This window comes from Natator depressus, chromosome 3 (genome assembly GCF_965152275.1).
Source record: "Natator depressus isolate rNatDep1 chromosome 3, rNatDep2.hap1, whole genome shotgun sequence".
Taxonomy (NCBI): domain Eukaryota; kingdom Metazoa; phylum Chordata; order Testudines; family Cheloniidae; genus Natator; species Natator depressus.
Genome location: NC_134236.1, coordinates 106,037,118 through 106,047,868, shown reverse-complemented (window position 1 = coordinate 106,047,868; position 10,751 = coordinate 106,037,118). Strand labels below are relative to the sequence as shown.

Here is a 10,751-nt window from a genome sequence, read left to right as displayed (position 1 = left end):
GTGAAAGGATTGTATGATACTGTCCTATCACAAACAAAATTTAGATTTTTTTTTGCATTTGCTTCTTTATTCTACAACACAAGCAACATAAATACAGTTTGTTTATAATTTGTTTTAAAATATTTTCCTTTCTGAATTCAGTTTGAATAAAATATACACAAAATACATTTTGCAAGCCAGCTTACAGTGACCTGTTGGGCAATGGACACATAATAACCAAACAAACGCGGCGGCACAAAAGAGCACAGCAGGTATGAGGCAGTGTTTCTTGTCTAAAGGGCCCAAAGAAAGATAGGAGATAAAATATCTCTGAATCCCAGCTAGATGAGCATTAGGGTATTTAGGTACCTAATGTCAATGTCTAATGACTTTTGAGGATCAGGGTGTAGATAACTATGTGTGACCTGTATAGAATGTAAACCAAATGTATTAACTCCCTTGACAAGGCCAGTTCAAGTCACTAGAAAATTATCAGAGGCTCCTCATTTAACATATGACCATGAAGGTAAAGTCCTGGGATTAGTGGTTTTTGTTAGTAAGATGCTTGTTAGGGCAGTCATCACTGTGGGAATATTGTAGTTAAATCACATGGTCACTTTCAAACAGAAAAGAGTTAGATCTTTGGCATAATTTTAAGAGGGCAAGTGGAGTGTCAACTCCCTTTTGGCTTTATTTTCAATTCCTTGTAGGAGGGGGAAAAGGGTTTAGTTTGTTATAGCATTATATGTTGCAAACAAACACAATTAGGGGGACTGCAAGAAGATACTTGCCACAGATCCCAAGGCCCATGAAGCAATCTGTTGTGAAAACCTCCCACTGCAAGCCTCATTGTACAGTACACGGTCTTGCAGTAACAGCGAACAGCAGCAGCCTTCACTATGGCCTTCTCATCTTCTCTCTCTGTGTAGAATGGTGTGTTTGCCGCACATCTAAGCTCGGACCGGTCCTAGCCATTTGGGTTCATTCGCTGCTCAAAGCTAATCGCCTGCACCATCCTACCAACACAGCTGTCATTCATTTCAGTCGCTTCTTGTTGAATTGTGGTAGTTCCTCTAACTCTCACTTTAGCTTAGCCCAAATTTGGGAGAGGGAGAGGAAATATGGGAATAGGAAGTCAGAGTGCAAGAACTTTCCTAGGATGATGCTATTTTTGCTAAAGAAACTTATCCCAGTCTCTAAAATTGTTACCTGACTCAGTGCTTCTGATGCTCAATTCTTTACAACAGAGAACACCAAATAGCAAAATTGGGTCTAAAATAAAGGGCAGTCTAGAGGTATGATCCCATGCCCTGGTTCACTCTTGATTTACTTCAGTTTTATGCCAGTGCAATACCACAGCCTTCCAAAAAGATGTCGATTTTTTTTCCCCTAAAACTTTTAGCCTGAGCCTCTAAATATACATTTTAATTATTTTACGTGCAGACATTACAGAAGCAGAACTTTGTAGCACTCCTTTATTTGTATTTTTATGGCCAAAGCTCCTGCCTGTTTGTCTGGTAAATTAGGACACTGACTGTGCTGAGGAATGACCCTGGGGGAGTGCGTGTTCCAAGTTGAGGCGTTAATTAAACTGAATTGGAGGGAGCGCAGGAGGGGGAGATGGTGATCTGGTCAGTGCACATATGAAATACAGTGGGGTTGTGCTGGTGTGTTGCCAAAATAATCCCATGCTGTAGTCTCATGGGCTGTAAGGAATGCAGGGGATGTGGAAAAGAATGGATCCTTTGCAGCCTGGTGCTATTATTTATATTACACAAAATAAAACATTTTGTTTGTATGCTATGTTCTCTTTTGCATTTATTAGTAAAAAAGTGAGTGCCAGTACTCATTCCTTTAAAATCCAAAGAGTTTCTGAAAACTGGGGTGGGAGTGGGGGAATCCTCACATTTCAAATGAGCAAAACCAGAACCATCGCCTTATGGTATGTGACTAGTTAGCAACACATGTATTGCCTCGCCTAAATGATTTTACCGAATAGAACATTCAAATGGGCTACTCAAGAGTAGATTCATTCTCTCACACACTCAACAGCATGGGCAAGGGGAGGAATGAAATTATATAGAAAAATTCCAAACCGAGTAATGGTACCTCCCAAACAAGTCATTAGCACACATTTTAGATATCTGTAATTCTTCAAGGTCATGGGAATGTTAACATTTCTCTGTTTTACTCAGAACACAGGGGCAGGATAGTTGACTTAGGCTTATACGATCAGGCCATAAAACTAGAGCTGTCCTAAACCTGGAGGTTTTTGTTTGCAGGGGTGCATGAGTATCTCAGGAGATGCACTAGAATGAGGGCCTGTATACATCCAGAGGTTTTTGAGAAGCTTTGCAATCTCTTAAGAATCTGAAAAGGTAAGCAGGATAAGGGTCTGATCTTCAGATTTCAATAGTGCAGGATTGAGTCCTAAATGCCTTAAGGAGATACAAATCTCAAGAAGGGCACAGTACCAGATTTCTCTCCTGCACGCTTAAGGAGGTGTGCATAAACGGCCACATCTCCTTAGAGTTCCTATCTCGTGGACCCTCCAGGAGCTGTGCCTAGTTTTATCAGAAGAGCACTCACAATGCAGTGGTACAGTGACTGACAAGCACAGTGTGGACGTGCTGCATCTGAAACAGGTTAACTCTGGTGGAGGCACGGCCCCAGGACAGGTGGCAGTGGTACAGTTCTCCAGTGTAGGATATTTTTGTTCAGTTTGGATCCCCGTGTACAGCCCATGAGTTTCAAAGTTAATCACCAAAGCTAAATTTGGAATCTCAAATTTGTTTTGTTGAAGGGGCAGAAAATCTGTGGAGGGGTACATTTTAAACATGACAAGAGGGAGTTCCACAATTAAAATCTCATTAACAAACAATACCCATGACTGCCATGCAACACTTGAAAAACATTCTCTTAAAAGCTCCACCTTGACAGGATGGCCTTATAAAAACACTGCATATTTAAATTAAAAATCACCTTCAAAACAGGGGAAAAGGAACAAAATGGAGTTATGGCGTCTTATGAGAGCACAGGAGCAGTTTCTTTCACTGACAAAACGATGGAGAAAACATTTTAAAATTTACTACAGATTATTTACAAGGGTGCAGAAGCTGGCAGAACTTGTACATTCATTGTTGTCTTTCCAATTAAAAACAAACACACACAAACGTGTGACACACAAAATGGAAATAAGAAACACAGAAGCAAGTCAGGTGAAGAATCCAGTTTTTAACCCAGAGCTAGGAAGAATTGTCTGTCTGTAATGCATTGTAAACCAGGCTGCCTTTAAAGGCTGTTTAGAATTTTCCAATTAAACTAGTAATATGTTCCCATCACCTCACGCTATGATCCTAGCAGGGCTTGAAATGTCCTTTAATGATTTCTGTGGGACTCTTGTGTATGAAAGAGGATATTGTATTTCTTAAGTGGAAATCCAACAGTGTCTGCTCTATGAACTCACTAGTAACAGGTTTCAGAGTAGCAGCCGTGTTAGTCTGTATTCGCAAAAAGAAAAGGAGGACTTGTGGCACCTTAGAGACTAACAAATTTATCTGAGCATAAGCTTTCGTGAGCTACAGCTCACTTCATCAGAGCATCCTGTTTTATACCACTACTACCTGCTTAATATACAGTTCTTTTCCTAAAGCTGAGACCTTGCATTTTCCACAAGAGTTTCTTTAAGCTTTCACCACCTTAAAATCTAGTCAGTTTTTTAAAAAGCGTTAAAGTAGTTTCTAGTACTACAACTGCCTCAGATTCCATCAGCCAACTGTTGACGTTTTAGTCACATTTTACTATTTCTCAAATGTTTTATTCTCCTGTTACTTTGTGAAAGAGCTACACCAACAAGAGGCGAAACAGTTATACATAAAGTGCTATCAAATGCAGTCTCAAGCAATCAAATTTTTCTCTCTAATCTTTCTTTCAATTACTACAGTAGCTGTTACTTTTACCAATACTAGATTAAAAAAAAATCAGCTCAAGCATGTGTTTAAACCTTCTGATGTCCCTTTGCTTTAATTTTTGGAACAAAAGGCCCATGATTCAGGACAGACTATTTAATCACATTGTTGTGTGTAGTGTTGTAGCTGTGTTGTGCCCAGGATATTGGAGACACAATGTGGGTGAGGTAGTATCTTGTCTTTTTATATTTATAAAAGCTATTACCTCACCCACCTTTTATGATTAAATAGCAAGACAAGTTATTGCAAGCAGGGAGGGCTGTAGCATCACACCCTGGCTTGCAAGCAGATAGGAAAAACACAGACAGCGTAGCAAGCTGGTGTGTGTTGTAGATTCACCCCCTGGCTTTCTGTGCACTAACTTGCCCTGTGGAAAAGCCCTCTGTTACTTGGATGGGGGGGGGAGGGCAATGGTAGCTTATACTCCCCATAGTTTGGGGTTTTGCAGCAGCATACTGAACCCCTGGAATAAAAAGATTCTCAACAGTGCTCTCTAACTTACACTCTCTTCCATCAGGCCCTGGGAAACAGAAAGTGGCCATAGCACTGTGCTATCCAGACGTGTCCCTGATCCTGCCCCCCACACTGGAGGGCTGGGAGGAGGATGGGGGAGAGCTGTCACATCACCTCTACAGTGGTTTGAGAGGTTCCCAGAGGGGCTACAGTCAGGGGGCCCTTTCTTCTCTCTATAAACCTAACTGGGCCTAAGCATAACTGAGTGGTGATGATTCTGAGTTTGCTTTTCCCTGGAGATCATTATGTCTCATCAAGCTTTCTACACAAATTATTCATTAAATTATCATGGTTGTGGTTGTTTTGCTGTTTACATAAAATGTTAAAACATCACCAATGGCAAAGTGAGGCAGTTAGACTGGAGCTGTTTTAAAGACCTGCCGTAGTGGACCAGACATACCCCTTTTACACTTACAACATTATTTGCAAGAAAAAAAATTCCCTAATTTTTTTTTATTAAATGCCAGCAATATTGTACACACATTTGTTAATGTCCTCTTAAAACCTTAGGCACTGGTGGGGAGAGTGGGCACTTTATGTTGTTGCCTTAAAAAAAACAACCCCCCCCCCCCAAAAAAAAAACTTTAAAAAGCAGTGATGTAGCCAATTAGCTGCAGGAGTTACATGAAGGACTAGTCTCCTCATGCTCTTACGATGAGCCGAACTCTGTGCAGGTGGGTGGTGGTGAGAGATGGTCAGGAACTTTTCAATTAAAAACTTTTCATACCCAAAATGCCCATTCATGGAGACTGAGGCCAAAAATGTTTGTGGGAAAATAATTGTGTGTCAAAATGTTCTCCCCCCCCCATCCTTTAAGTCTTTTAAAAGAAAGTTCAATTTTTCAGGTCAGAATGACTTTGCTTTAAAATTCAAGTTAAATTATAGCACAAACCAACCAACCACAGAACCAAGTTGAAGTAAAAGCAAAAATGGGTCAATTTTTTGGTTAATGAAAAGTTTTGAGATTTAGACTTTTTTTTTTTTAAAAAAAAAGCTCAAATTCTCATGAGGTGGGCAAACCATTTCCAGTCCCACTGTAGTCATGGTGATGGTGGGAGTGAGGGAGCCAGTTACGGCTCCCTGTGTGTGCCCATCTGCCCCAGTGTGAGGCGAGATGCTGCTGGGGAACTACATGCCAGCAGATAACTCTGCTCCATCCCTCCAAAATAACCCCAATATGGGGGTGGGAGGGTGGCTGGAGCAGAAATCAATTGGTCTCACTGCATGCAAGCTTAGAGCTCCTCTGTCAGGGAATGCGCGGCTAGCAAGCCCTGGCCCCATTCTGCCTCCTTCGTGCTGCCTGAGCAATGCACAGAAACTAGTTCAGAGGAAAGAATATTGCCCTAAGATTGGCATCCATATGGATGCTGCCACTGTGCCCACATATTGCAGCCAGGTTGGAACAGGGCAGGGGGATGGGGTAGACTCAGCTGCCCTTAGGAGTCAAGTTGTACAGAATATGCTGCAATTCTTACAGGGCTGATTTTAAGTTCTTTTCTTCTGTTAATTTCAGATCTCAAATTTAACTTCATCATAGATTTTGGCCTTAATTTCTCAGTGTGCTGTCAGAGGAAGGAAAAGAAAAAACCCACATGCTCCAGCCGGGTGCGTGAGAGCTGACACCACAGACTGTATTAACTTGACTGTAGTATGCTGGGTAAAGGCGCGTGCACAAACTGTAAAACACAGGTCAGCTAAACCCAACTCACTTCTTTTGGCAGTTAGACAGATGTGCCTTTTAGCCAGCTGTTGAAAATGCACATTTAAGCAATACAACTAGGGTTGCCAACGCTGCCTGAATCTATTCCGGGAGATTTTCCCCCCCACCATGATGTAATGTCATTTTCTTAAAATAGCCTATTAAAATCTCCTAGATTGCTTTCAATAGTCACTGGGAGATTGATGCAGATTCTGGGAGGATCCCAGAGGGTTGGCAACCCTCAATACAATGTATGTATGGGCCCATTTGAAGTCTGGTGTGAATGGGTGAAAAACTTGTGGCAAAAGACGCTACACAGCAAATATGCACTAGAAAGCTAAACTGCCCGGCTTGTGCTACGGCACTAAAATTGACATGTAGCTGCTTGGACACTGAAGCCTAAAGAGGGGAGTGAGGTTCAAAGCCTGAGCCACAATGTCTACATGGTGGTTTTTCACAGCATAGCATAAGCCTGAGTGTCAAACCAGGCTGAGACTTGCTGCCATAGGCTGTATAGACATACCCAGAGAGGCTTAAGGTATAGAGGTGCATTTAAGTCTATATGTAAAATTGTTAAAATCTCTATAAATACAATAGAGGAACAACCAAAAGTATGATCAACCCAGGGGCTACTTATTAAGGGAGCACCAGGTAGACATTGTCCATCTGTCAGAGGGACTGTGTTAAGATTCCACAACCAGAGATGACCCTCCATTACACCTACTGTGCTTATTCATCAGCCAGCAATTCACAATTACTGGAAATATCATGGCTGCTTTAAGTCTTTTTTCCTCCCCCGAGCATCCCAAAGCACTGAGATTCTATCAGAAACTTAGGCCCCAATCCTGCAAGGAGATCAGCACAGGAGAAACCCTGCACTCACATGGTATTCCACAGATTTAAAAGGCGTTCCACTCACATGGAGTTCCTTGCAGAATGAGCATGTTCTTCTTGGCTGAGGTTCATCTTTTGAAGTGAAGATTTTGTTTTACACCCATACACGCCCAGACACTGCACTGGTCAACTCTGCACAAGCTGGGAGTATGAGGGAGCAGGGAACTCACTCTACCACAGGCCTCCTCTGGCCAACTGAAGAGTTGCACTGCCAGATCTTGTCCAGTTTGACTCATATTAAGTGGTACTGGCAGTGGGGGTAAATATAGCTGCAAATAGTGGGGATCCGTAGAGCTACAGCAGACTGGCTGTACACATGAGAATACCTTCTCCTATGGAAACATATAAGCCAATTCTATGTATAGGACTCCGCTGTATAGTATATTTCCATCATGTTTGGTTAAATGCTAGGTGTTTGCCACAATTCTCTTGGCCAGGCTGCAATTTAGCTCACTAGTGCATATTCATCACTAGCTTCACAGAAGAACTGCCACTGTGACCTCGGTGGGAGTTATGCCTGTGGAATGAATGTAATAGTATCTGCAATATGGATTAGCAGAGAGGGTTTTGTTGTATATGTGGCTGATAGTGGGATAAAGAAGAGCCCTGGAAATTCCACCTTTCTTCAAGCCATGCCCCATATGTTAGCAGCAAAAAGGACCCACTACCCCCATGCTATGTTACAGAGGCCTCTCCTACCCATCCACACAATACCCCGGGCTTAAAGCCTCCGCCTAGAATGTAAATTTTAATGACTACTAAGCAGTGAGATCAATAATAATTTTTTTTTGGATATGCAATAATCTTTATAGTGACTTTTTTCCCAGATGCGTTTTAGTTTCATGTGGAAAATTTAAAAGAGTACCACAAACAAACAACCCCTCCCCACTGCCTTCACTTCTTGTGCCCTCAGCTTTTTCCTCAAAATTATTCAGTTATCTAGGTGTGTGAATGAGGTGATCCAGTTGTGTTTTGAAGCACAATCAACTCCTGTACTTAAACATCTAAGTGAGACCAATTATTGAATCCGCTGAACTTTCAATTAGTGGGGCCCACAATATTACATGTTCAAAAAATGGAGGCCAGGTAAGGCCGGGCTGATAATTCTGGTCCTAAATCTTGGGAATTACAGGTATCTGAGAGACCCATATTAGGTGAACACAGATGCTTTCATTCCAACTGCATCCAGGGAGATTTTGACTATTTCTTCTCCTTTCCTCACTGCAGAAACACATTCATACACAATCTATGAAATTTACTGAGCCTTTATGTACCAGCCTGATTTACCAGCAATTTTCAGATTCATCACTTGGTGTTATGTCATGCTACTTAATGTGAAGTGTAGCGCTTCCTTTGTTGGGGTGAGAATGACAAACATACAATCTTAAGTAGGTAAAGGACATGTTGGAGGGCTTGCTGTTTCAGAATTTATCACCATGAATAGACATTGCATGTGTAGCTCCGTACCAGTTACTTTCAGTAACGGCATTCTGTTTGTATACCTGTAAAAACCTTGGATTCCTTCTCCCCTTGCTAATGAAACATGTCTCCTTTATACAATGATTTCATAGATCCTTCCCACTCTTCCCAGCCATTCTCTCACAGCCTGACGGACACGGATATCGGTCACGTGACAAGTCAGCTGACTGATGCAGGGGAACACAGCTGGCTGGAGGGCTGTGAATGTTTGGTCAGGCAGGGTCTGAATCTGGTTGAGAACTGTCAGCACCATGTTGGTCCACGCCTAAAACAAAATTAGAATAATTAGAAAAAAAAGTGTCTCTGCTGTACAGAAGCAGAATCAGAAAAGAGCCACATAAATAGCCACTGGAAGGCCATAGCACACTATGGGTTTCAATTTGCTACCAGTGACACCAGTGTAAATCAGAACTACCCTCAATAGCCAATGGAAATGCACAGGGGTATGACTGATATAATTGACATGAGAATCAGGCTCTTTATCTCAATCCCATCACTACATCTTAAAAGCAGATTCTTCCAAAACTTGCATTCCATTAGAATCCACTTCATCGTTGTTGTTGTTATTAAATAAAGTCTGGGGCCCTCCTTCTCTTTCCCAAGAGAAAAAGGATTCAGTAAGGGACACTCTTGCTCCTTTAAATTCAAAATAAGATGGACATAAGCATCTTCATCTTTGCAGTGTTTTGCAAAGGGAACACTCATAGGAGATTTGAATAAGGGATTAGGATGAACGGGGCCCTCTCTTCACTGAACTGACACTTCAGACTCTTAAAGAAAGAGCACTACGAACTATACTTTCGTCTGGTTAGGGTCAGGTTGTAATAGAGAGAGAGGAAGCCCTCACAATTGTGGCTCTGGGCACCTAAAGACAGCTTGGCAGCCAGCTAAGAGGGAGACGCAAATTGCTTTTTTTTTTTTTTTTTTTTTGAGGTGCAGCAAGGTACATTCCAGGGGGAAATTTCCACCTACAGTATATGAGTAAATCCCATTGAAGACAGAAATTTACTCGCACTTTGTGGAGAGAACAGTCTCCTCTTGGGTCATATTACACAGTAGAAAATAAGGGGATCTTGAGGCTATGACAGCAGGAAAAATCTAGAACAATGCTAGCATGTTCCATATTCATAGGGTACAACAGGAATCAGGAAGACCCACAATATAGCCAAGGGTTTTTTTTTTTTTTTTTTTGGCTTAACAGTGAGCACATCACCACTGTAGTGTTTTTTCACATACTAGCCTATCACAAAATGAGCCCAAATCCAAAGTTTGGTGCCTGTGGCGTGTCGTCTCTCATCCAGAGATAAAAATAGTAATCAGTTCAATATTTCTGCTTTGCAATTGACCAAAGAAGCAGTTCTATTACAAGAGCATCATAAGTAAGGCCCTACTTGCATTGCAGGATGATTGCGGACAAGGCATGGACAAGTTGCAGAAAAGGAATAGTGGACCTTTATTAATTGTGGTAATCTGGAAAAGCCAGAGAAGACCTGTTTGTGAAAGAAAAATTTGCTGGAACAATAAGAACACTCAAGTATTGTGCTATGCCTACTCATTTTTTTGATAACTAGATATTTTGCTACAACTGTATTACAGTCATTAATGCCTCGGGCTGACAATGAGAGTCCTGCTTTGCACGGGACTGACAGCTCAAGCCCCAGCTGCTACCAGCTCAGATAAATGGAGTTTGACTGTACTATTGACGAAAAGTGTGTGGCAAACCTCAAAACGTATGCAAAATTGTGGACTGCACAAAGAAAGCTAATTAAAATCAAAATTGTAGTGGAAGTCTAACATTGCAGGATCTGCCATTTCCACAATATCGCACATTAAGTAAGGCCTTAATCATAAGACATCTGAGACAATTGGTAACATTTCCAAAAGCTCCTAAGGGTATGTCTGTACTGCAGCTGGGAGGTGAGAGTCCCAGCCCAGGTAGACACTGCTAGCTCTAGCGCATTAGCTCAAGATGAGCTAGTGCGAATGTGTCTACCTCCGCTGGGAATCACACCTCCCAGCTGGAATTTAGACATATCCTCAGTGATTGAGATGCCTAACTCCCATTTTCAAAACAGACAAGCAATTAGCAGCCTAAGTCTCACTGAAAGTCAATTAGGCTACTAATTAGCGAAATTACTTTTGAAAATGGGACATGGGCTCCAAAGTCACTTACGCGCTTTAGAACATTTTACCCAGTAGCTCCCATTCCAATTTCCCTG

The 10,751-nt window shown here is 41.7% G+C and overlaps 1 protein-coding gene across 3 annotated transcripts in view; it reads right to left on the bottom strand.

Moving 5' to 3' along the window:
* Window positions 1–730: 730 nt before the first annotated feature.
* Window positions 731–10,751, bottom strand: part of ARFGEF3 (ARFGEF family member 3) — a 127,515-nt gene continuing 117,494 nt past the window's right edge. For all 3 annotated transcript variants that reach the window (XM_074948501.1, XM_074948502.1, XM_074948504.1), the window contains one exon: window positions 731–8,797. In XM_074948501.1, the coding sequence (XP_074804602.1) occupies window positions 8,606–8,797 (192 nt within the window). In that variant the 3' untranslated portion in view covers window positions 731–8,605. The remainder of the gene's footprint in view (window positions 8,798–10,751) is intronic.